Genomic DNA, 27,404 nt, shown 5'->3' with positions numbered 1-27,404 from the left:
GCACAAGGCCTCTGAGGACAAGGTTTGGGGTTATCAGTACATGACACCACCTGCAAAAACACAGAGAAAAGAAATGCTATTGGAATTCAGCCGTAAAATTCCCCTCACTTATAAGCGAGTGGGGCTATATTTCCCCCCGTTTTGCGATCGTGTAGAAGCTGTAAACGGCTAACGACAGTTATGTCGGGCAAGGCGTGAAGAGGATTACACAGGGAATGTAATCCAAGTGTGACATTTTTGCTTGACACATTTATTTGTAATAGTATTCCTATAGCAATTAATGGGGAATGCACTTCCCTGTTATTTCTTATTGCCAGTTAACAGCACCCACGAATTAGGCCCACTGGTGGATCTGAAAATTCCTGCCAACAAGACACGCTGGACTTTAAAAAATTTAAATTTCAGCACGCGGTATAAGTTTTATTTCTATGCACAAACAGCAGCAGGATCCGGAAGTCAAATAACAGAGGAGGCAGTGACAGCTGTGGATGAAGGTAAGACGGGTATGTATAAAATGCACGAACTTTAAGTGTCGCGAGACCGAAGTCCTTAACCTGAGCGTATGCCTTCTCTTCCCTTCTTCCCATGGAGGATCCATCTTACCCAACTAATGCAAACACTTGTTTGTAATTTCCCATCCTGACATCTATAAAGTCAATTATTTAATTCATGTTAGAATAACTACTGGATATTTGTTTTCCGAGTCTGTGTGAAATTTTTAAACTGACATTAAAATGTTGAGGTGAGAGTGGGAAGTTACAGCATTTTGCCACACAGGAACGCAGAGTTCAAGGCAATGTGTTTTCCTGTCTACAACTTAACATGTATACATACACACACGTACACACATACACACACATACATACACATACATGTAATACACACATGTATGCGCACACCGCCACACATATCCATGTGCAAATAAATAGATGTAATTCTAGTTCTGGTCTTGAGACACCAGAAGATAGTTTGCTAGGCCACATACTGGTTGAGGATTTCTAGCAAGGAATATGAAACTGTAATGAAATAGTGCCTTTGTTTTGTGTTTGAGCACGGGACTTTGTATTTTGGTATGCCGTCTGGTACAGAGAAAGCAAAATAGTCCCATTAGAGTATCAAGAAAAGGAATTAATACTTCCTTCCTGACTTACTATTTTGAAAAAATTTCGATTCAATGAAAATGTCCAAAAATTTTATAAAAGATTTTCTGATTTTGCATGTCACTAAATCGTAGAATTTCTTGAGGGTTATTTATTTGATTATCTTCCCTAGCATGAGGAATTGACATTTCTACCCAAAAATTGGTTTGAAATACCCTAAGCCTTGTTCCATAAGAGGGAAATATGATAATGCACCTTAAGGAAAGTGTGTATTTGATTGCTGGGTAAGCTTGGGGACACCAACATATCTCTGTCCCCTGTACCTGATGTGGGACACTTCATTCTTCTTGCATGCTTTGGCATTTTAATAAGTGTTTTTATATCGCTTTACATGCTCATGGGTGTGTTACATCTAACTATATAGTGTCCTATTTCTGTTTCCCTTCATTAAAGCTGGTATTCCTCCACCTGATGTAGGTGCAGGCAAAGGTAAAATCATTCATCTGCATGACTTTATACATGTGTGAAATTTGCAATGTTAAACATGGCGAAGTGCAGCATGGGTTAAAAAAAAAAAGATATAAAATGAGCTTTGAAACACCAAACAGAAAAGAAGATCTCGGAAGATCATGGCTTGAAAATTCATGTCTAGTCTTTTCCACAAGTAGAAAGCCACACACTGAATTCTACTAACCCTTCTTCACAAGACCCACCCCTGGTACAAACCCTCATCTTCGCTTTTAATGACAGGATTGGGGCTGGATCAGACAGGACCCAAACTGTGGATTGTCACAAATCCTCTCTGTGGCCATACCACATGGTCAGGGTTCAGAAATATTCCTCCTGTTCTGCAAACAGCCTGTAAGAACTCGGATCAGCCGAGCTCTCCGTTCTCATCTGATTTAGCCCTACTCCTTGTAGACACAGTGTCCTCTTTGCTGACATGACACCACACCGTCCATTCGGAGTTCCGGCTTAGTGATGCCCTCTAACTGGCCCTGAACCCACAGTCTCCCCACCAGGATCCCTCTGAGCAAGTCTTCTGTCAGCCTGCATGCTCTACCCAGTTGTGTGAATCCATCCTGTCTTCACCACACTGCACACATCTCTTCCCCCTGGGGCATAGTGGAGTACTTTTGTTCTCCTTTGTCTCTCTCAGTTCTCTGGGTAAGGAAGGTGTGTTGGGAGAGCAGTGCTTAAATCCACTGGGATAGGCCTTCCCCCCTGAGGCAGTCCCAAAGATCCTCCTCCATCTTTGGCCCTTGGCCATTGTTGATCTGTTAGCTTTTTCAAGAGCTGGGAGTCCCAGCCACAGGGCACTGTTTTCCTGTGGAGTCCCCCTGGCCAGGGGTGGTCTTAAACTTTGACAGACTTGAGTACAAACAGGAATGAAGAAGAAGACCAAGAGAAAGAAGTGCCTTGCCCGAAATTACTCAGATCTTGTGTGAGTAAGCCTGATTCAGATCTTTTATTTTTTTTTTTTTTAAGAAATCCGCTTATATTCATAGCCTTGGTAAATAATAAACTGTAGATCAAATAGATTTTGAAGTGACTGAATACAATAGCCACGTTCAGTAATCTTAATAATGTTATCTGTGTGCTTTGAGTCTTGAAAGAACGAGGCTGTGAAAATTCAAAATTTCCACAGTATGGTAGAAAGATATAAGCCTTCCCCTTACGTGTATGCGCCTTGCCTGGCTTAATTAGATATCAATTAAGGTCCTTGGTTGTGTTACAATAATTCCCTGCTATGTTCCCCTGGTAACCTTTCACTGAAGCATTCCAGAGAAAGCCTGGCCTCCTTCCCGATGCCGGTGGACGCGTCCCCAGGGCTCTGCCTGGAGTCAGTAGCTGCGTTAATTGCGCTGTAAGAGGGCTGTCTGTGAGTGAGCCTGAGTTTCCCACTGACTTGCCGTGGTAGAAGACAGCATGCATTCACTGGAAAAAAGAATTATCCACTGATGTTAATGAATTAAAACCAATTAAGAGAAATCCTTATTAAAATAGTTCAGGTTCTACCATTTAATGTTACTAAATTGAATTGTGAGTTGCTTACGATGATGGAGACAAGCAAAAATGGACTGTCGGAAGGTTCACAAAACCCCTGATGTTGAAATCGGGTGGATCTCAGATAAGAAGAGAAATAGGGTTTAAATGTGTTTTAAAAACCTAAACCTAACCTTATTTTTTTTCTACATTGCTTCTTTTAATAGTGCACTATCCATTGAACATTGCTTGCATAAAGTGAAGGCAAATGCCTGAAGACTTTAACAGCTCAAGAAATAATTTGTTATCCTGGGTTTTCTTTCCTTAAAAATATCTCTTTTTTTGATCTCAGACTGAATTCTATTCTCTGTCTTTTTCTTCTCCATACAATTTACTCTCTGAGAGAGGAGAAAAGGGAAAGTTCTCTATTATCCTGCTAAATTTTCATATTTTTATGGTTTTTCGCTTTTTCTTTGAAAGAGGGGCTCCTGGGTGGCTCAGTCGGTTAAGCGTCTGCCTTCAGCTCAGGTCATGATCCCAGGATCCTGGGATCAAGCCCTACATTGGGCTCCCTGCTCTGCGGGAAGCCTGCTTCTCTCTTTCCCACTCCCCCTGCTTGTGTTCCGTCTCTGGCTGTGTCTCTCTCTGTCAAATACATAAATAAAATATTTTTTAAAAAGAAGAGGATGAAAGAATCAGAGATGGCTCGCTGAGAGAAAACAGGTGTGATATCGTCAGCTCTGGATGCATTGGCCTCTGGTGGCTTCAGTCCACCTCTTATCGAAGGGGAAAAGAGATGCATCCGAGTTTACATTTTTTTAAATTTTCTTACAGATTTTAAGAGATGTTAATGAAACCCAAACTTACAAATATGTAATTGCAAAAAGGAGCATTTAAATCACTAAGTAGAATCCAGGACAATCCATTTGGCTGACTGCGCCATACCCACCCCTTCCCTTCCCATGCCTTAGTTGGGCATGGACACACTCCTGAGATCTTTAGGAGTCACTTATTTGGATCCGTGTCCTTGTTTGGATAAAGCCTTCAATGTCTGTGTAAGAGTAGTGGTTGTTTAGCTGCATCTGTTTAATTTCTGTGTCCTTTTAAATAGTTTCAGGGCCTGGGATTCTAGAAAATAAACCTGTGAAGGCATCTATAGAAGTGATCTGAAAAATCACAGCTAACGGATTTGCCTTCTGGGCCAGTGTTGCTGTTGGATGGACATGGCTTTACCCATAGCCTTTACTTTCTCATCCTTGGGACCATTCATCAGAACACTCTTGTCAGGTGACCAGTTGGGGTACAGAAATAGGGAGAGACTGACAGGTCAGAAACTGAACGTGATTCTTGACATAATTAGCAGCAGACTGTGGTCAGCCAGCCAGGACGGAGCAGAGCTGGGCACCAAGGAGCTGGTGACAAATCCTCTCTGTGGTCAGACTCTTCACTGTATAATTACACCAGAGTTGGTCCCACCACTACCAATGAGGTCAAGAAACAAGGAAAAGCTAAAGAATATGTAAACAAAAATCAAGTTTAAAGTTTGGCCCAAAGAACAACAACAAAATGACTATATAAAAAGTTCAATCAATTCAACAGCTAAAGTCTATCTGCTGCATAAAGTGCACCAGGCTTTTTTAAGGCACTGTGTACCAGGATGGTAAACAGACCTCGCCTTTGATATGCTAAAAATGTGGCAGCTGACACCAACACATTAAAAAAAGTAAAAACGGGCGCCTGGGTGGCTCAGTTGGTTGAGTGACCGAGTCTTGGTTTCTGCTCAAGTCGTGATCTCATGGGTTGTGAGATCGAGCCCCATGTCAGGCTTTGCACACAGCGGGGAGTCTGCTTGAAGATTCTCTCAATCTGCCCCTCCCCCCATTCATGCTCTCTCGCTCTCTCTCAAATATATAAATAAATCTTTTTTTTAAAGAAGAGTAAAAATAGATGCTAAACTAGTAATTTGAACAATATTTTATCTAAGCATAGAGGAGGGAACCATTTATTTTGCTCAAAAGGATCAGGAGAAGTTTCACAAAAATAGTAATATTGAACTGGGCCTGGAAAGACAAATAGAATTTGGACAGATGAGTCGGGGGATTGGGGTGCATAAATTCTTGGTAAGAGGCATAAGCAAAGGCATGGGCTTTGAAAATCCACAGGATGTTTCAGTTGTACCCAGAGCCGTGACTGAAGAGGTAGATGAGGCCAGATGTGAATGATCCTTCAGGACCACGAATGTCTTGCTAAGGAAAGAGTGTTTACCTGTGGGCAGAGGCCAGCCATCCACCTTTCAAACAGGGAGTGACAGGATCACACACGTAGTTCAGGAAGCTAAAATCTAGGGAGCTACACTGGTGGGATCTACAAAGAAAGACTTAGGGTAGGGAGAGAGACAAGAGACAGGCTTTGCAGAAAGCTCCAAATAGAAATGACACTCGCAGTCCCTTGGCTGGCAGTCCAGAAAGTGGGTGAGTGGAGGGTAAAAGCGAGGAACCTTGGGATTCTCTGTGATAAAAGTATGATATCTTCTCTGACTGTCCTTAAGAATAAGCTAAATGCTTTTCTGTTGGAAGTATTTCACTGTGCTTCTGCCTTGACCTCTCCCATCAATACACCAAGATTAAATTCCTCAGTTCTGTGATTCCAAAATTTCTTAAAGAAAATTAATATTTTGCTTCGTATTTATTGTCTCCGTTGATTGATCATATTCCTATCATTATCTACTCCTTTAAGAGGAAAATCTCAGACGATAAAATCAAATAGCTCCACAGAAGGACCCTAACACAATTCTGTAATCAGTTTTGCTCTCTGCTGTTTCCCTTAGCACAGAAGGGTACACTGTACACATAGGATGGTGAGTTATCTCAGAGGTCAAGTGCATTATTTCATTTCTTCAATATACAGAACTTGAGTAACTTATTTTTTTTTTAAGATTTTATTTATTTGAGAGAGAGAGCACAAGCAGGGGGTGAGGGGCGAAGGGAGAGGGGAAAAGCAGACTCCCTGCTGAGCAGGGAGCCCAATGCAGGACTCGATCCCAGGACCCTGGGATCATGACCCAAGCCCAAGGCAGACGCTTAACCAACTGATCCACCCAGGCACCCAGAACTTACTCAACCTATGATGGGGTTACATCCCCATAAACCCATCATAAGTCAATAATATTGTTAAGTCATAAATGCATTCAATGCACATAACTTACCAAAACTGGCTTAGCCTAGCCTACCTGACATGGGCTCAGAACACTTACATTAGTCTACAGCTGGGCAAAGTCGTCTAACACAAAGCCTATTTGGTAATAAAATGTTAATTATCTCATGTAATTTACTGAATACTGTACTGAAAGTGCAAACAGAATGGTCCCGTGGGTACAGGATGGTTGTGAGTGTGTAGGTTGTTCACTCTCGTGATCGCGTGGCTGAGGGGAGCTGCAGCAGGCGCCCCTGCCCGGCCTCGTGAGGGTGTCGTACCACAAACCACTAGCCCCAGAAAAGATCAAATTCAAAGTATGATTTCTACTGAACGCTTACAGCTTTCACACCATTGTAAAGTAAAAAACCCGAAGTCGAACCATCATTAAGTCGGGGACCGTCTGTATCTCTCTTTCTGATCCTAAGAAATGCTATTTCATGAAGTTAATTTCAGGAGAGGCCTTTAGCTTCCAAATTCTATAAAATAATTGGGAATTTAATTTCAGAGCTTAAGTCAGCCCTTGGACACTTTCTGATTTACTATCCTAGGACATTTTCTCTGGGATTATACATTGATCTTATTTTTGTGACTACCCGAGTTAATATATCTATAAGTATGTCATTTTTAGTTTAGGTTGTTGTGAGAAGGCTGAGAGAACGGTCAGCCTCAGATAGCCAAATAATGTCTTTTAAAGGCTGTAGATGTAAACCTTTCCTCAGAGTCTTTAAAGACCCGCACTGAGCTAATAAGTAGAACTGAGAAGCAGCTGCCTAGTATTGGGGTTTACCTTGCAGTAAGATTCTGTTACCTCTGCCCCCAGCATTGCTCAGCAACCCCCTCCCCACCCCACATCCATAAATGAAGGCTGATGTTTCCTGGGACTCTATCTAATGGGCAACAGTTTACATCATTCAGGACCCATATAACAGAACTCATCAATCTGAATATTGTACATCGTTATTCCTGATTATTCATTTATGTCCTATTCCTGCTTTTATAAAGGAAAACCCTTTCTGTCATGGAAGTGAAAAACAAGTGAACCCTAAATTTCATCAATAAATCTTTAATTTTATTTGCACAATCTCAGAGGACTTCATCTTAGTTTATATTTGTGTGTTGGACGCTGCAGATCGATTGCTTGTTTGTTTTATTCTTCTGTTATATATTTATCTTAAGCCATAAATCCCTGGATCAGGAAGCTTACTGCCACAGCTGCGGAGACCAGTGCCATTTATCAGTGGGTTGTCGGAGGGGCCAGAGCACGTGAACTTTACTTTGAATACGATGTAGCTGGCACTAAGAAGCAATTTCATTGTCTGCTTGTTAATTTGGGGGATGCATTTTAAGAGAGTAAGAACATTTTTAAGGATTTACTGTGGATCATTCTGAAAAATAACTCGATCCAATTAAATGAATCCTGTTTATCTAAAAAAATTCTAGTGAACTGAACCATCAAACTGTATGTTTTATACATTGCTAGGAGTCTCTTTTGTTCCTGTTATTAAAAACAAGGGGCATAATATGTCCCATTGCATATGTTATTTTCATACTGTGGTACTTAAAACTGTTCTATACCTACAACATGTAAACAAGAGTAAGGTAGCAAAAATTATATTTGTAAGTACAAGTAGGAAAGAAGAAAACTCTGTTCAAATTGGACTTCGAAGCAGCAAAAATCAAACTGACTAGTCATCTTGCCCCTACCACCCACCAGAATTTTATCAGAAATTGCCAGACATTAACACTTAGAGGGAACATCCGTTATGTTACAATGTTTAATGTATTCCCGTCAGGCACCGATGTGCACCCCAGCCACGTCCACCAGGAGGCGGGGCAGCTTTAATTTTCAGCGATTGATGAAAACCCATGGCCCCTCCTCAGTGCAGCCTGCTCTACACGTGATAAACTGGGTGGCCAATGAATGTTTGTGACAACAGGTTGAACATTGTCCAGCTTTCTGCTCAGGCCTTTATCATACAAATAAATACTTTTAGAAGTAATTATTCCTTTAGGAAAATGAATACTCAGGAAAGGTTGAATCTATAACTTAGACAAATTTGAAAGCATTTAAGTGGGGCGCCCAGGTGGCTCATTCGGTTAAGCGGGTGCCTTCGGCTCAGGTCATGATCCCAGGGTCCTGGGATCGAGCCCTCTCCCACTCTCCCTGCTTGTGTGCTCTCTCTCTGTCAAATAAATAAATAAAATCTTTTAAAAAAATGAAAGCATTTATGTTTACCAAAAGATTCATCTTGTGAACCTCAAAAAACAATTTTTCCATAGTTCACTTGAACTATTTAATGTATAACAATTCTTTTTATAAACATTGTTAGAGAAACAATAATTTCATAAGGCAAAGTGCAGGTGAAGAAGTTTCCTTTGCATTAAAAAGAAGATTTAATACACTGGGAATATCTACAATGAATATGCAATCTCTATATCCAGTCAATTTTTATTTGAGGACATTTTCATATAGTTTTTCATTTCAGTTGATTTATTTGGCATGACTAGATTTATAATCATCTAAAACGATAAACCTAAGCAGTCTAGATTTTGTCTTTAGCGTATAAAGAATTTTCCTTTCTTGGAGTGTTAAGTAACTTCCAGTTCCTCAAAATATTCAAATTTGTTGTTTTTGCAAAACTCCCACAGACAAAGAAGAATGGAGGAAAGACATTGTAAATAGTTCTCGGAGCTTCTTTGAGTGAAGGTGCCTAATGCCAGGAACGTAGCAAGTTTGAGTTGGTGCTGAGGGGGACTCTGGTTTTGTGAGTTCAGAGGATGTGTTTGAGATAGGCCCAGTTGGAGACAGGGGCCTAGTGGAGTTGGGTTATGGGTAGGGCCATGAATGTCTTTCTGTGGGGCTCAGTTGGGTTGGGACTTGGGGTTTTTAATTGTCTTTGGCTCTTTATATCAAATGAATTACAGAATTGGGCAGATCACCTTCTAATCATGGCATAGACAAAAACCATTACAAAAACAGAGATTAAAATGATTCTTAACTTACATTATGTAGGTAATTCAATTTTTCACATCCTTTACATGTGTAAACCTTCCCTTGGAGTTAGGATGGAATTTTCGAAATGCTTTTGAAGCTAAAATGATTCCTTGATAGAGTCACGATTTTTTTATGTCACAAGGGACTATAATCAGCACAAACCTGCAGTCTGGTTAGACAACTGAGGTAAAGATTATTATACTTGAATAGAATGAGACATCGTTCATATCATGTATCTCTTCTGACCACACCAAATTTGACTGCCTGCATAATTTTCGTTCTTTGAATGGTATCATAATATGCGACAAGTGATTAAAGTTTCTAAAATAATGTTCATGTAAGATGCAAGAATATTCATACCAACTCATAAGATGGAGAATAATCCCTGCTGACCTAAATTAGAGAAGGGCTGTGTGGCACAGACTTACTTTGTGATTCATCCATCCGTGTTACTTCTGTTCCATCGCCTCGTGCATTCTTGAGGAGATGCTGCATTTGCCATAGAACCCATAGGCAAAATGCATTTTGTGTGTGTCTTTCATTACACAAGCATTATGATTTTCAAAGTCATATAAAGTCATGCATCATGTATAAGATCTACAATCATGAGCGGTTTTAAAACAAGAAATCAAAGGTAATATTTGGTAACTTATCAAACTACATTTTAAGCTATTCGTGAGCAAAAATCATAATGTGTAAAGAGAAAACCACTTTTCTGTAACTTTGTTCCTTGTGTTTTCACAACTGCGTGTGGACAGAGCTCTAGGAAAGCACTGTGTTAGACTGCGAAGAGGAATATCAACTAACAGGATTACAGGGTGTTTTTTGTTAGCGACGGCTTTTAATTTCAAAATACGAAAAGCTCAGGGAGACATGTTGTCCACTGATAGCTGGAAGGCTAACGATAGTCACAGTGCTAGCATTTCATCAGCTCGAATTTCTGCCGGGTGACTGGTTTCCAGCGGCTTCTCTCGTTCAGTCTGTCCAGAAATCCTACGAAGTGGGCAGTGCTCCTTCCCGCTTAGGGGTCAGGTCAGTAGCATGTCACCGGGCTGGAATGTGAGGGAGCCTTCCAACGCTGGAGGAGATGCTCTCGCGACACCCCCCTGCCCCCCGCCGGGGTCACAGAGCCCACGTCCCGAGGGAAACAGGCTGGAGTGACCACTTCATTTGGCACTCGGCGCGTATTCTGGTCCCCTGAAGGCTCCAGTGTACACCTGGTGAATTAGATCCCGTCTATGACATCAAATGTGGTGGTTTTTTGTCCTTTTATGGGACAGAAGGCAAACCCTTTAGGAAAGTTTTTTCCTCCAGTGTTGCCGTACCTACAGGGCCAGCGGCAGCTGACAGCTCGTTCAAGGTGAGCCATCGCGGGGGTGCGCCATTTCTACGTGCCCGCGGCGGACAGGTAGGACAAGGCCGCAACCAGTTATTGTCACCTTTGGCATATAAACGTAAAACTATGAAAAAGAGTAAGTCTTGATTAAAGCCTTAGTTCCAGGAGCAAATAGTGTTAACTCAGTACTGTCTCCAAACTTTGGCCAAGGAAATGTCCTGCTCTTTCTGTACATTTCTAACTATTTTAATTCAACAGGACATTTTTAGGCTTAATGGATTCTTCATAAATAGCCATTTATTCACTCTGTCCCTTCCACATCGCTCTGTTATTCTAAGCGTTTCCTCAGAGGCCTACTACCGCAGAGCACAGGTTATAGCCAGAGGACAGTGGCAATGTGCCGGCAGAACCCTTGTTAAAACGGACTTCTAGGAAACAAAGCAAATTTTATTCCTCTGGCTTATTTTCTTTTTTCATATTCTTTATCTACTCATTTAATTTATCGCTTTATGGATTACTCAAGAAATACATGAACATAATTTTATTGTAAAGATGTAAATAAACTGAAAATCCTCTTTAATTCTCTTACTCAATCCTACAAGTACCTGCCCATTGGAACCCAGATTCAAGAAGAAAAAGCCCCACAGGCTTCTGTGTGTGTGTGTGTGTGTGTGTGTGTGTGTGTGTGTGTGATGCACAGTGGTGGCCAGGACTTGGGTTTGTATGTGCATCTGCAGTTAAGATGATTTTAGAATGTGCTGGGAAGAATTGAAGCCTCTCGAAGTCATTCCAGGTTTTAGGTCCCTTCTTCTGTGGATGAGAAGTCAAGAAAAGTTATTTTTCACTTACCTAATCTTTGTTTTATACCAACTTCTGGTGCACTTGGGTGCACTTCTGCGAGTGTGCACACTCACCTGTTAACGCACGCTGTCTGCCTAACCTTACATAGTCTGGGGGGAACATATTTGATGCTTTTTTTCTTTAGACATAGAGGTAGAAATTCAAAATCCATTTGGATTTTCCTTTATCGACTGTCAAAGAAACATTGCCACTGTTTGCATAGTTGCACGTAGCAAGCTGCCTGCAGGCAGCTCAGTTGTGGCCACCGCCATCTTTATGAGTCATTGTCTGTGCTGGCGTTTGGGTATCTTACTGCATTTTGCCCTTATTGGTTGCATTTAGTTGGATGGAAAATGTAGATGCAGCTACTTCTACAACAAGGCTATAAATGATTAACTCTTCAACTTCGATCAGATGCTCAGTTTTGGCGAAAAAGCACACAATCAAAGACCATGTGCAAATTTGAAAAAAACGCATTGCCAAGGAGCATGTAGTGATGGACCTTTAAAATCCTTTTGCCTGTCTCAGAATGGAAAGTCCTCGTAGCCTTGTGTTTTTCATGAAGATTTCTGCAGATCTGATGTCTGGGCTTGTTTTCCGGAAGGCATGAGAACAGTAGAGCGTTCAGCTAGTATCTCGGGAGTCGGACAGACTCAGTCCAACTCCAGCCGTCGGGCAAGTCCTTTCCGTTCCCGGGGCACGGGTGTACTCCTCCCGCCCACCTCAAAGCACTGCTGTGAAAATTAAATCAGATGTTGCCCTCAGCATAGTGCCTGGCACATAGTGGGAGTTTCAGGATGTTAGTTCTCATTATCCCTGTCTTCTTCTCCATCATCATTGTCATGGTCACAGTGTGTGTATGCAGGAGAGCACAGCCCGCACTCCTGCCTCGGTTGGATCTAGTCATGATACAACTCAAAACCCCTCGAACCAGTGAGGCACCAGTGGCCATTGAGAAAGGCCACTGGCGTTTGATTTATAATCCAGATGGTGTATTTCCACTTCTCATGTTATTTCTTAACCACATACGCACACGTTTTTCACATCCTTCTTCATGCTTAATTTTAAGCATTTCGTTTTTCGCCTTCTGCTTTGTGTGGAGAAAAATAAGGCAACAAGGTTCTATTTTGGCCGTGGAGGATGGAACCTGGGATCTATGTAGCCGTGTTTGTTTCTGCATCCAGAGATCACACATACCCAACCCAACCATGTTAAATGCACTCAGAAGAAACTCAATCAAATTAAAAGCATGATATAGGCATGCTTGTGAATCAAAAGAAGAAAACCTTTTACTTTGATTATGGTCAAAAGAAAAAAATAAAAGCCTTTGTAAAAAAAAAGTTTCATACGAATTTATTTAAACAAATCCTCATGGGCATGTCTGAATAGCCATTGATGCTGCACTTTGTCCCATTTGATTGACACTTTTGAGTAATACCAGAAATGCTAATTATTCTGTGTTTTTCTTAGGAGATTTGCATACTGGGACTAGTTGAATACGGGGCTTCAAGTTTATTGACTCAAACAGAATAGATGAAGACAAAGACTATGTATATATGTGAATGAGTATTTTCTCTTTAAACTGGTCATTTATTCCAATAATGATTCTGCTGATCAAGCTACCTTTCAAAGTCTTTTAAATGGATCCAAAGCAATATTGAATATCAAATATTGATCCTTTGAGGGTAAATTGGATTTTTCAGAAATTTCCAAAAATCTTTTAGAACCAAATCTTGTAAATGAGATGAATACCAAATCTAAGTAACGTTTTAGGTGCAAATTGAGATGCTATATAAAATAATAAGGCTGGCTGTCTTATGTGGATAGGTTTCTTGTGTGGACAGTTTTCTTTTTTAATAGAAGATTTCCAAAACATTTTGAAAAATGGCAACATCATTGCAATGATATGTTAGCCTCCAAAAGCAGTTCCTTTGAAGGAAAAATACTCCATTAGATGTATACATTCTGTTCTGTTTAAAATTCAGTCTTACATTCTTACCATTGTACTTAATGTACATTTTATCTGTAGACAGTACTTTTAAAACTGACTTGGGACTATGTTTCTATTGAGAATATATAGTTAAAATAACTGTGAACACAGTGTTTAGCCAGATTCGTTAGCATTTGATGGTATTAGCATTCAGATTTCGCTATTTGAATTTTTTAATTAATGAAGATTTTTCAAAGTTTGTATATAACTCCTGATTGATAACTGACAGATTTCAATTTGGGGCACATGTAAAATGTATAAAAGCTCATTTACTATGGTAATTTTTTACTGCAAGAGACTACAACAGTTCTCCTTTCCCCCTTAAGCCATGCCCCCTGATGCCCCTGATTTGTTTTCCAGCAATGGCGAGCCGGCAGGTGGATATTGCGACTCAGGGCTGGTTCATTGGTCTAATGTGTGCTGTCGCTCTCCTTATCTTAATTTTGCTGATTGTTTGCTTCATCAGAAGAAACAAGGGTGGTAAATATCCAGGTAAGAAAGAAAGATTAAAATTGCCTTAGAACGCTGCATAATTACTCAAAACTATAAAGAAATAATGAGAGTGATCATGTAGATTGCAATAAGCATATTTTCCCAGAGCCATAAATTTGGACTTTCTGTCCAAACAATTTTTGATCCCTTTTTTTTATAATGGGAGCCTAAACATTGTCAAGGATCAGAAGATATCTGGGGGAGTAAATTCATCTGTTCTCTGAAGATATTAGTGACTCTGCTTTCTTAGGTTCCACCTAAGTCACAGCTGCTACACCTAAAACCAACAGGCAGAGGGGGAAGGTATATGGAATCTTCTGGAGGAAATACTACATGAACTGAGTCTTGATATCATGATGTGTAACATTGCCTTTCCTCTATGGCTAATGTTTTCCTCAATTCAGTAGATCCAGTGAATTTATATTTTCTTTACTTGGCCATTTCCCCTTCAGTGACAAGAAAAAAAAAATCTGCAAAAGAAGAGATGTGCTGAAACAATTTGTAACCTTGAATATAGTTAATGAATAGATGGGCCAAATAGGGGAGAGATCTTAGAGACTTCAGACTTATTCCTTCATCAGTAGGATGCTCACAGGAAGTCGACTTTATATGTTAACAAATGTTCATTCTCTTAGGTTGTCTCAAAGAGACTAAAACAGCAAAGTATATGCATGGCCACATAATGCATCTGTTGTGGTATGACATCTGCTGTGTATAGAATTATTTTCTACTGCTATACATCTCAGGGAGTTCAGTCTTTAAAACTTTGAATAAGGAAACATGGAATCAATAGGTAATGTTATCACTTTGAAATTTTTTAGTCAAAGAGAAGGAAGATGCTCATGCTGATCCTGAAATCCAGCCTATGAAGGAAGACGATGGCACTTTTGGAGAATACAGGTGAGCCACTGCTTCTCAGCCTCCCTTCACCCTTCCCGCCCTGCACACACACTGTGCTCATATAGACTCCCGCCAATAGGATGAGGCCAGGGACAGGCTCTGTGGCATTGCCTATTTTCCTCAAATATTAGTTTAGAAACACTTCCATGTCTACATGGCTACACATCCCCAATGAAAATATTCTCACTTTTCATTAAAAAATAAATTTCCATTTTAGTCATGGGTTTGGAGACAGAGTACCTTCCACCCCGCCATATTTTTCCAGAGGCATCGCTGTATTGCTCAACCTAGGAAAAGCTGGTGTGTTATAGTAAGAGTTAAAGCAACAGTAAAGACCCTACAAAACCTGCATTATAAAGGAAACTACACCTGTCATTTTCTAACTAGTGAGTTTATAAAATTGGCGTTACTTTTTTTAATCCTGGATTTGATGATGCTTTTTCCAAAAGAAATACCCATATCCTGTCCATTAATCATGAAAGGATGGCAAGGTTCTTTTAGAAGCTGTAAATTATTAAGAATATCATAGACCTCTAGGCAGTGTGTTAATTCACAGGACTTTGATAATACATTCTTGGCTTGGCTCCATCGTTAGGGATAAATTTTAACCTATGTGCTAAGTAATGAAAAGGGGCGGGGGGAGAGGGAGAGAGACTCTTTAAATAAAGATGTTCTTACCTAGGATTTGTATGTCTTTTTAAAAAGAAATAGTTGATTATTTTAGACATTTTTAAAATCAGAAACAAGCTCTATATTTGTTCCTTTAAAAAGTTGGGATTTGGGTGTTCCAAAGGAATACTTCTATTTATAAAATGCCTTTATACCTTGTTTTTTCTATCAGCCTCTTAATTATAGAAATATAGTCTTTTAAATATGCACTGAGCCCAGATTGAGCCTTTTTTGGCAGATGAAAAGGCTTTTAGGTGAAATAAAATATTTCCTTGTTGTGATTGCCAGATGACATTTATAGATATTTGTGCTAATTTTTACTCATCTCTGGAGCTCATTTTTGGTATTTCCATGTCAATATCATGAGGGGCTAAGTAATGCTAAGGATAAGAAATATGATAACTGATTGAAAAAAACATATATTTTGGATACATTTGGTTTCATATCAGTTTCCATGCAGATACAAGTGTTTGGACTTTGTGCCTCAGCACCTACACCTTCAGATATTCTGATCTTCTCTTCCACAGAGATGATTATGATTCGTAAAACTTCTCAGAATTTCTGTACCTCATGATACAGAAAGATGTCTAGTGAGGGTTGTCTGGATATCACATGTTGACTCTGGGACTCAAAGTTTGTGGAAGCTTCCTGGGCACCCCCTCCCCCCACTCTCCACAGGACGTGGTAGGGCAGCATGCAGATGGCTGTAACCTAGGGAAGCCATGTGTGACCCTGGGTGAGTTGTAGTCTTCGCTGATATAATTCACTCTTCTACATGTTTTTCCCATAAAGCAGGTGAGGCCATAATAACTAAATAACTTCTTAGCGTTTTTGTGGCTAGAATGGTACACAAGATAGGCACACCACTCCCTTCTTTATTACAATGAAGCTACATCTTCCATGTAGCCTGAAACACCTCTGTATTGGCATTAATTGGGAAGAAAGCATGGCACCTCCTACATTCCCGTTGTCCGTCATCGTGCTTAAATCGATCTAGTGATGTACTGCTCGCCTCCTGGCTCCCCGATGTCAGCTTGCTTTTACAGTGGTGTGAAACCAGGGTCTGATGTAATGTGACGTTCTCAGGGCGACCATGCTGCCTACTCCGTAGAAATGGGATTGAAATCGAGGTTGAATAGGAACCAGCCCGGAATCCAGAAACTTAGTTTTACGGTCAACCCAGCCCTACCCTTGGTTCCTTTAGATATGGCACTTGATGTGTCTGGGTTTCCATTTCTTTCATCTGTAAAATGATACAGTTCAACTATTAGATGATCCCTGAAGGCTTCTAGTTTCTGCAATTTCTAACCTCCTCCACGAGATGTCTGCTAACAACCTTTAATATGATTTGGGCTTCCAGAGCAGTCCACGGCAAGTATTTGGTGACTGGCCTCATTATCACTGTGTTTACATTTCTTTGGCCATATTCCTCTGTCTTGGTGTTCATGCATATGTGACATGTTTGTGAGGCGTTTTCACATGGCTGTCTTTAACTCATGCCTTGAGCTCCTCAGAAGAGAAAGACTTTTCTTCGGGCCTATCAAGTACAGACCCGTTGGTTCATGTGTGAAGACAAAACTGTTTGCCACACATAGAATTACACTGATGTGGGAGGTACCAAGGGAAGGTTCTGATGGGTGTCTAAAACTTATACACAACCCAGGAATTTTTTTTTTTTTCACCTAAACTGCCAAGTCCGTAAGGACAGTCAGTCCCACAAGCGAGGTCACTTTCCCCAGCACCCAGCCACCTACAGCCGTGGCTTCATCCTGTGATGTCTTGACATTACCTCAGAACTTTCTCCCTGTGGATTCTTTTCTACCTAAAGAGAAAAAAAAAAAAGACTTTTAGTTTCTTAGATGTTTCGATGAATGAAAACGGTTCCAACTGTTTATTACAACAGATTTTTTTTTTTTTAATAATACATTGAAGTGTCATTCTCCTTCCTAAATCACCAGGGTCCCTTCTCTGCTTTGCACCTTCTGGAAGTTTTGAGCTCTGTATTATTTATTGATGCTTATTCTTTTTCATTCTGAAAATAAATTAATATGCGGATCACACGCCAACACAGACAAAAGTAGGGCTATCGCTAAATGTAAATTAATTCTGTTTATGATTTGCTCATTCTCCAGCTTGAGGATGAAACAGTTTCTACATGGTTGGCTCTGAGCCAGGGGATATTTCATAGTGCAAAGAGGGATGGAACTTCAACGGCCAAATTTGATTTTTTTTTTTTCCGTAAGCTGTAACCTTGTGCCTCCCTCCAACTCCCACCCCCAAGCAGTGACCCTCTGGTGGAAGCCTGCAGCTTTCTTTGTTTGTTTCTTTAATTATACAGACAGTAGGATCTGCATCCTTACTAGCATATAGAAAAATCAGAGAAACAATGCAACCAACCGTGTAAGTATTTTCTTTATTCTTTAGATCCATTCCTTTAAAAACCAGGATGAACCTAGGTCATAAAGACTCTGACCGTGGTACTTGAACCCATAGCGTACGTGGAGGCTCTGGGCATGGGAATCTTGTCATTTAAGTGAACATGGTTCTGTTCCAAGCATGCTAACTCATGCTCATTGGGCTTGAATGATGTGAAGATGGGTCACATGTGCTACCTACTTTAGATTTATTCTGCACACAAACATAAAGTGGTGTGTGAACAGTATAAATAATGATGGACGTTTAGAGGGAGGCCTTGGGTCGTGAAAGTCAATCGAACTGCGGCAAGATTTGGCAGTGGTGGGATGGTGACCACAGGAGAGTCAGACCGAAAGATCACAGATTTGTCTGTCGCTGCTGGATTTTGGTCAGTAGACATTCAATGGGTACCTCCTGTGTGCATAACCCTGAATGAAGTGCTACTGCAAAAAAGGTGAACTCCTTAAAATTCATCCTGAGGGTAAGAGAAAGGAAAAAATATATATACTCCAATGCTTTGTTGGACATCGTGAAATTCACGAGGAATAAAAGTTTTCTGATGTTAGAATTCTGAAAAATTTCTAAAAATGCCCACCATCTCTTCTATTGTGATTTTTTTTTTTTAAAGATTTTATTTATTTATTTGAGAGAGAGAATGAGAGACAGAGAGCATGAGAGGGAGGAGGGTCAGAGGGAGAAGCAGACTCCCTGCCGAGCAGGGAGCCCGATGCGGGACTCGATCCCGGGACTCCAGGATCATGACCTGAGCCGAAGGCAGTTGCTCAACCAACTGAGCCACCCAGGCGCCCTCTTCTATTGTGATTTTACAATGAATTCATTCATTCAACCCGTATTTATTGAGTGCCGACTGTATGCCAGGCTGTGGGGATATTAAAAATGATAGAATGTTATCTCACTAGTTTATAGTCTAGTGAGGGATCCAGGGAATGAAAGAAGAGTCAGCATCATGTGAAAAGTGCTATGAAAGAGATACAGCTCAGGCTGGAAGCCAAAGCTAACTGGGTGGATGGAAGGAAGGTGAGGTGGGAACCCTTCCCAGAGGACACGGCGCAGGAGCTGAGTTCTGGTACCGTGATGGGAACATTCCTTTACACTGCAAAACCATCTTCATGCGTGGCTATGAGGATCAAAAATATATTTTGGAGCCACATGTACTATTTTATGACTTAGTTTGAAATTTGTTGAATCTTTGTCCTTAACAGTTCTTGTAAAACATGGCTGAATATTTTTAAGCTTTTAATACCATGTAGCTAAATAAGTGTATGACTTTTAAGTCATCCTCCATAACTTCTAAATTCCTCTCATGTGGGAGGCTGTGCTTTCACACTGAAACTTGACAGAGCGACTTCCCTTGACACGATGTCAAAAGCAAGTTTGTTTACTATTTCATTATAGAATTCATCTTTGAGTTGAAAAAAGGCAAGCATTAATACAGTACTTCAACACAGCATTGTAACCAGGCATAGCTCTGGAAGCTTCTAAGAGTGTGTGTTACACAGGGTATTTGTGAGAAAAAGAAGCTCTCTGGGGTGGGGGCCTGGAGTGGATCGAGGAGGTGTGGTGGTAGAGAGATGGGCACTCATATTTGTTGGGCACAAATCACATGCCAGGTAATGGGCTGGTGTCTCATATGATTTTTTTCCCATTTAACCTGATTCTAACTGAAGTATGACATTACGTTGTACCACTTCTTAAAAACCAGTCTTAGAAAGATCTTGAGCTGCCTTGGAAAAGCTTTTCCTGGGAAGACTCTGTGTATGGCTAGAACACCCCTCTTCCTTCCTTCTCTTCTTTCAAGCACAGCCTACGTTGCTGTAGATTCTCTCTCATCCACTATGACCATTAAACTGGAATGGATGGGGGGCGCCAAGGTGGCTCAGTTGGTTAAGCATCCGACTCTTGATCTCAGCTCAGGTTGTGATCTCAGAGTGGTGAGTTCAAGCCCCCCATTGGGCTCCACACTAGGTGTGGAGAGCCTACTTAAAAAAAAAACAAAAGCTGGAATGGATGCTTCTAGGGAGCCCCTTCTTGGCTGGTCATTATTCATAACTGATAGGATTATGTGTGTGTGTAAAAATCCAAATGAATCAGGAAAATATTAGAATTCATAAAAGAATTTAGTGATGTTGCTTGACACAAAATTAACATGAAGTCAATTATATTTCTGTGTACCAGCAAAGAGTTAGAAAATAGGATTTTAAAAATAATCTCAGCTATGATAGGATAGAAATATGATGTAGGAATAAAGCCAACAGAAAGATCTCCCAAATATCTCAGGGCCCTTTGTTTGATTTGTCTATCTTTGCACCAAAACTACACTATCTTAATCCTGTAGCTTTTAATAAGTCTTGATATCTGATAAGTCAAAACCCCCAACTTTGTTATTCTTCCTCAAGAATATTTTAGATATTCCTGGCCCTTTCCTTTACATATGCGGCTGAGAATCAGCTTGCCAAGATCCACATAAAAACCTGCTGGGTTTTTATTGGAAATGAATTTTTTAAGACCAATATGAAGAAGGTTAACATGCTTATGATATTTGAGTCTGCCCGTCCACACTTATGGTATGTTCCTCTATTTATTTAGCTCTTCTTTAATAACTGAATAAAACTTTCATTTTCTTCATAGAGAACTTCAAACATTTTTATTGGTTTTGTTCTTATATACTTCATATTTGTATGATATAACTGGAATCATTTTTTATTTCATTTTCCAGTTATTTGTAAGTATGGAAATAAAATTGACTTTTATGCTAATATAGTATTTAGCAACATTACCAAACTCTCTTTTTATTCTAATGTTTGCCTGTAAATCCTTTTGGGTGTTTTACATGAGTGTAACTGTATTGGTTATAAATAACAACATACGCCTTCTGTTTCTTTTTGCACATTGCTTAGTACTTTCAATGCAGTTTTGGTTAGAAGTGATGAGAACAGGCATCCCTACTGTGATTTCTGATGTGAAACAGAAATCTGTCAACATTCACCATGAAAGATGATGTTTACTGCAAGTTTCTTGTGAATACCCTTAATCAGGTCAATCAAGATATTTATATTCCTAGAGTATTGAAGTTTTTATTGTGAATGGATGTTGAATTTTACCAAATACCTTCTTCTGAATCCACTAAAATAATCATAACACATTTTTTTCTTCTGCTAAAATTGAAAAATATGAATTGATGTTTTAATGCTGAAACAAACTTGCATTCCCTGGAATAAACCCAACTTGGTCACGCTATGGTATCCTTTTAGTAGATTGCTAAATTCCGTGGGCTATGATTTCTTTGGGATTTGCGTATCTAGGTTCCTGAATGAGATTCACCTGTAATTTCACTTTCTCAAAGTGTTCTTGTTGGGTTTAGGTATCATTGTTATATTAGATTCATAAAATGATGAAAGGAGTGGTTCCCCTAATGTAGCAAACTTAGCATGTCCACAACTGAACTACTGACCTTCTACCCCAAACACGCAGCCTTCCATAGTAAGGGTAATTCCATCCTCTGTGTTGCACAAACCAAAAATCTTGGTGTCGTCTTTTTCTCTATTATTCCACATCCAATCCATCAGGACATCCTTCCGGTGCTGCTTTCAAAATATGTTCATAATCTAACCACTTTGTGTGACCCCAGCGTTCCACTCTCATCCGGGTCACAGTCATGTGACTCCTGTGTTTTTGCACTAATCCTCCTCATCTAGCCCTGCCCCCTCCTAACTTAACTCTGCTCTCTCTCCGCTTCGGTTGCAGCCACACGAGCTCCGTTCCTAGAACGCGCCGGGCTTGCCACCACCGCAGCTCTTTGGCACTGCTTGCTGCACCTGCCGGAATGGTTCTCCCTCCAGCTATCCACCTGGCTCACTCAACTCTTTTAAGTCTTTGCTCAGATGTCATTTCTACTGAGGCCTTCCGTGGACACCCTGTTTCAATGTCAACTTCTACACCCTCCCCTGACACCTTCCATCCCCTTTACTGAGTTCCATATTTTCCATAGCACTAATCACCTTCTGACACACTAGGGAGCTAATGTTTTCATATGTTGGTTGTTTATTTTCTGTATTTTCCCCTATTGGAAGTAAGCTTAATGAATTCGGGGTTTTAGTCTGGTTTGCTTGCTGCTATATCCCCAATGACTAGAACAGTTTCAGTGCAGGCACTCAATAAACATGTGTTAGATATGTGAATGGTTGAATGCATGGGTAGATGGCTGGATCAAAGAACTGCCACAGACTAGAATTTCCTGTCATGTATTCCTTGGAACACTGGTCCTATAAAGTAAAATGAACAAATGGAATCCAGGTGACAAAAATCTGCTCATTATTGAACACGTGGATGGAATTTAGGGCCTCACCAAGTCATGAGCAATGTTTCGCAGGAGGTATTCAAGCACAGCCTAGAGGTTAATGATTAAAGATGTGCACTTTATCCTCAGAGCAGGTTGGAGATTAAATGCTCTGTCCCCCGAAGGGCCCCAAACACAGGTCACTCCAAGGTCCCGTGATCCCTCCGCAGTTGTCAATTAGCAGTGGTGATCATCTTGTTTATTCGGCCTGTGACAAGAACTTGGGTCTTGTTGCAACTGGTAATTTCCAATAGCAGATACCCGTGTCCTGTTAAGCAAGTATTATTTTTGCAGTGTTGAGATTTTCTTCTTGGAGAAAAATTGAAAACCCTAGTAGGAATTATTGGCCAAAGAGCCAGAATATTTGTGCATCCCGAAATGTGTGTATCTTGGCTAGAACAAAGCTCACTGTCAGAGACAGAGGGTGCGTAAAAGCCTGGCACAAATTGCCAGGTGAAATATGGCCGCTGACACAACCTCTTTTTGACATTACGTCTTTCCACTTTTTAATAATACTGCTTTATGTTTCCTATTCTGCCTTGCATTTTTGTCCTTCGAAAGGAAACAGAATGCTCTCGTGGCCTTTTATCTTTTTCTTTTTTTAAACCAAATGTTACCTTTTAAAGAGTCAGTTACTGTGCATTCCTAGTGGCACAACCGTGTGGGTGGGTGTTCTAAAACATACGCTCCTACTCCCAGATATTGTGCTAAGGGATTTCATAGAGAAATAAAGGGGAAGAAACTGAGTTCTATAACGTTTTTAAAATCCTGCTCCTCAGATTCCCGTCCAACACGGATAGGCTACATACCACCCTGGGAGAAGGGAGTACAGAGCTAAAATTTCCTCTGACATTTTTTGAATCACTCACGCTCGTTAGACTATATTGACATGCCATTTAATAGTACAGATAAGTAGTGCTCTGAAGGCCAACTGTGTCTCTGTCCAAATTAATCAGTCTTGACCCATTAACTAAAATTCTGACAGAAAAAAAAAAATACTGTTTACTATCAGTATAAGGATTTTGCTTTTCTTCTTAGGCTGTTTTCATTTGTTTCTTCTGCATCCTTTTAATGGACTTTCTAGGTCTCTTGAAAGGTAAGGTTAAAGTTTACAGTCTGGCCTGCACTCAATAACAAAATTATTTGAAAAGCAGGATTTTGCTTCCTCTTGCTCAGAAAAGAAAACTCCTCATATTTCACACTTAACCAAAATCATTCTCCATTCATATCCAAGGAATCCGAGAATCTCACACAGTTTAACATACTAACTTCTCTACTTGCCATAAGTTTTCCCTTTCCTTTGAATTCAAAGTAGTGATGATTTTCAACTCTCCTCAATTCTTCCTTTTTTAATGCCTGTGACTATTTCTCAATTGCTTCCGAATCGGGAGTGAGAATCTGTCATTGACATTGACATGTGCAGTGAGAAGCCATCCACCTACTGAAGACTTCATGATTAAACCATTCCTGCACCTGATTTTCATCCCAACCACATCCCAGCCATCAGAGTCCACCTGACGATTAGATCTGGCTAGCGAGGCTCGCGACTCCACACGCTTTATCGTAACCTGCATGCATGATCTTTAAGAACACAGCACTTGACCTAAATGCCGATCCTGACAAAAACGTTTTCTCTTTCTTCCAGTGATGCCGAAGACCACAAGCCTTTGAAAAAAGGCAGTCGGACACCTTCAGACAGGACAGTGAAGAAGGAAGATAGCGATGACAGCCTAGTTGACTATGGAGAGGGGGTGAATGGCCAGTTCAATGAGGACGGCTCCTTTATTGGACAATACAGTGGTAAGAAAGAGAAAGAACCAGCGGAAGGAAACGAAAGCTCAGAGGCACCTTCTCCTGTCAATGCCATGAATTCCTTTGTTTAATCTGTAAACTCTCTGCCAATATCCCATTTCTCTAGAATGTTTCTCTTAAGCACTTGTTTGTCTGCCTTCTCGTACTAGGAACACAGGCAGAAAGTATGTGTTCTGCTGTGCGTTAATATTATGAGAGTGGTGCAAACAAGAACATAACTCAGATGATTTGTTAATGTGAACTGCAGTGCAAAGTACATCCTTTTTCATTCAAAATAGGTATTCTTGTTCAGAACTGATAAAAATAATACATCATCAACCGATCACGTTATTTGCTCTTCGGGATACAGTTCAATACGATGCATGAAAAATGCTACGTGTAAAGGAATACCTGTGTACCTTATTAAAACATGGTTTGATACTTTGTTTATATTCTCCTCAGCTGAACCCCCGAAATACAAATTCCGTTTTCATTGTCAAGAGTGTTACTGTAGAATTCTCTAGAACTCCAATGTCTTTGTGGACATTGTGGTGAAATTGGTGACTCTATGTCTAGCTGTCGTTAGTCTTTTTGGGAGACTGTTAGCAACAGTATGTACAGGATATCCTTGCTGTATGAGTTCATGACGACCGTCGCATTTGCTGATGCTTTGCCGAGACTCTGTGACCGGCCTCTGCCCCTTATTCCTCCGGGTATTACCACAGCACAGTGTTCGACTTCTCACATCTTCTCTACGGTCAGTTGTTTTTAGGCATAATGTGTATTGCAGTGCATTGTGGCACGAACGCCAGACTGAAAGAATCGAAAACGAGTCACTCCACTTCAGTTTCAAAAATGATTCCAGAAAGCACAGGGCAAGACACATGCAGTGCCTTCAGATGGGAAGCATTCCGTAACACGCTACCTTCGGTAGCAGTCGGCACGGCCGACGCAGAGCCCTAGCTTCCTGGCGTGCTCCAGAAGTAACTTCTAGAAAGCAGAGGTCCTGGAAACGGCCAATGCTGAAAGAAAGGAAACGTGAAAGTAAAATTAATCAGACAGTTGATGGTAAGGAGCATTTCCCCGTGTGTATAAAAAGAAAAAGCCTTAGCACCTCCTGGAGCGCATGCTGATTCTGTGGGTTTTGTGGTTTCTATTCAAGCAAGCCAGTTGGGTCAGAGGGCTGTCGATTTGGTAGGGAATCTTTGTTTTAAAAAAAAAAAAAAAAAAGGAAAATCTATTCCCAAACCGGAAGCAGACAACAGCATGCCAACAGGAATGCTTTTCTCCAGGCCTTTACCTAGGTGGCAGCTTCTGAAACTCTCTGCAGCATTAAACAGTGTGTATGCAAATTGCTGTGGACACATTTCCGACTCTCAGAAATCTGACGAGTGCTAACAAGGACAACAGTCAAAGGGATTACGGTCTGCAGTTTCCAAAACAAACATACACATCCTACCGTATCCACCAACGATATCTATCAAATGGTTTACCTCCAAATATGAAATCCTCTAACAACCTATGGTTGAAGGAATGCTCAGTTTCATTTGCCAATAAATTGGTTTCTCATAACTTGCATCAAGTTTAATTTTAAGTAAAGCTTTTTATATGTAGATATTTTGTTGAATCTGTAAATACACTGAAAGTGTAGATGCTATATGCTTAGAGGTGTTACATACGAATAAACACGCAACCAATGTTGACGTCGTACTGTCTAAGAAGTTAGCTCACAAATACAGTGCATGGGATTGGAAAGCATTTCCTTAAATACCTTTTGGGTTTTTATTTTCCCTTTTTTGCTGTGAAACTGAAATAGTGAGCGCTTTGACATATTGACAGCGAGTTTCTAGATGGAATCTTCAGAGCTTTGCCTGTAGGGCTCAGGAGGCTTGTTCACTCCGTGTAGGCAGAGCCCAGTTTGAAGTCATCCCAGGTAAAGATGACCCTATTTCCACGGCTCCATATTCCCTCTTCACAGACCAACCATGCTAATGGAAATACAGAAAAACAAGACAGGCTTGCCTGGGCACCAGTGAGCACAAAGATAAGAGTGACTTTAAGTTTGCCGTTGTTTGGGGGAGGGGGGGACAGTAAAAGTACAGTTTTTACTCTTCCATAATGGTAGGCGCTAGAGTTATCTGTGCATGAAGGGGTCACCTCTGTAATAGTGCAACAGATTTTGTATTAAAAATTAAATGTGGTTTTAAACGTCCCTCTCTCTTTTGTAATAAGTCATGTTCCTAGTGGAGTGTGAATGTCCGAAGTAACGGTGTATTTAAAAGTACAGGCAGATATGACTGGATTTCCATGAAAAAAAAATCACTATTAAACCGTCTTGATCTCTTTGTGATCTTGAACTTTGTCCAACATCTGTCTCCTAATGTTTTCAAATAGTGCAGATTTTTATTTTTGCCTCTGAAAGGCTGTAACGTGCATAGAAAATTAACACAGAACCGAAGACAGGTATACTACGGAGCCCATGAAATAGGGGGCATGCCAAGGAATTTGTAACGACCAGCAGGTGGACATACGGCCAGCCTTTCGAGAAACGGTGGGAGAAACCAGGGGCTGCTTCCCTCGCTGAAGCGGGCCCTCCGCGGGCCTGGTTCTCCGGTGCCTGCTGTCGGCCTGTCCGCTTGGCCGCACCTCCACGCTCCTCCGGGCAACGTGGATTCTTGCCCCTCCCCGGCTCGGGGGCATTTGCAAGTCTTCGGGGTCTGTCACCCGCGCCCTCCTCTGCAGCCCCGTCGTAAGCACTGTCTCAGACGCCACACCGTCAGGCACAGCTACGTGTGGCACGGAGGGGCTGGCCGGGGGAAGCCTGGCCGCAGCAAGCCGCGGTCCACTAGGGCCTTCCCGCTCGGACAGTTTGTAACGGCCCTGCTTTACTTCTAGTGCCTGATTTTGGAAACGGCTTGCGGAGGCAGGGGAGAGAGGCGCAAGGAACTCTCACCGCTACTGAGCCGCTCTCTCCCTCTCACGGGATTTTCCCGCAAACTACCACCAGAGGGCTCCCGTGCTTTAGTCAGCGCAAAAGAAACTGCGGGAAAATGACGCCCCCGGAGAAAATAGTGCAAAGCGCTTTGTATCATCAGACTGCTGTCTGGCGGTGCAGAGAATGATTGCCTGCTGCAGCCGGAGAAAATGGGATTTGCAACTCTCGGAGCAGTTCACACCTTCCAGGGAGTCCGTATGAGTCACTGTGAGCCTGGCGCATCTTCTTCCTCTTACTGATTGCTGGGTGGCTGATCGGCAGGGGGAGGAGGAGGGGGGGGGGCCCCGGCTCCCACAAGGCACCCCATCACTGCCACAGGCTGGTGTCCCCTCTTCCTCCGGAG

At 41.1% G+C, this 27,404-nt stretch overlaps 1 protein-coding gene across 30 annotated transcripts in view; it reads left to right on the top strand.

Moving 5' to 3' along the window:
* NRCAM (neuronal cell adhesion molecule) overlaps positions 1–26,416 on the top strand; it is a 265,346-nt gene extending 238,930 nt beyond the window's left edge. For 9 of the 30 annotated variants that reach the window (XM_032402413.1, XM_032402405.1, XM_032402415.1 and 6 more), the window contains 6 exons: positions 318–503; positions 1,554–1,589; positions 13,803–13,934; positions 14,756–14,834; positions 23,360–23,371; positions 23,921–26,416. In XM_032402413.1, coding sequence (XP_032258304.1) covers positions 318–503; positions 1,554–1,589; positions 13,803–13,934; positions 14,756–14,834; positions 23,360–23,371; positions 23,921–24,158 — 683 coding nt within the window. In that variant the 3' untranslated portion in view covers positions 24,159–26,416. The remainder of the gene's footprint in view (positions 1–317; positions 504–1,553; positions 1,590–13,802; positions 13,935–14,755; positions 14,835–23,359; positions 23,372–23,920) is intronic. The other 21 variants (XM_032402429.1, XM_032402425.1, XM_032402426.1 and 18 more) reach the window with 7 other exon arrangements.
* Positions 26,417–27,404: the final 988 nt, after the last annotated feature.

The sequence above is a fragment of the Phoca vitulina genome, unplaced genomic scaffold, assembly GCF_004348235.1.
Source record: "Phoca vitulina isolate PV1807 unplaced genomic scaffold, GSC_HSeal_1.0 scaffold4, whole genome shotgun sequence".
In the NCBI taxonomy this organism is placed as follows: Eukaryota; Metazoa; Chordata; class Mammalia; order Carnivora; family Phocidae; genus Phoca; species Phoca vitulina.
Note: the sequence above shows the minus strand (reverse complement) of the source record. Positions and strands in the feature narration are given on the sequence as shown.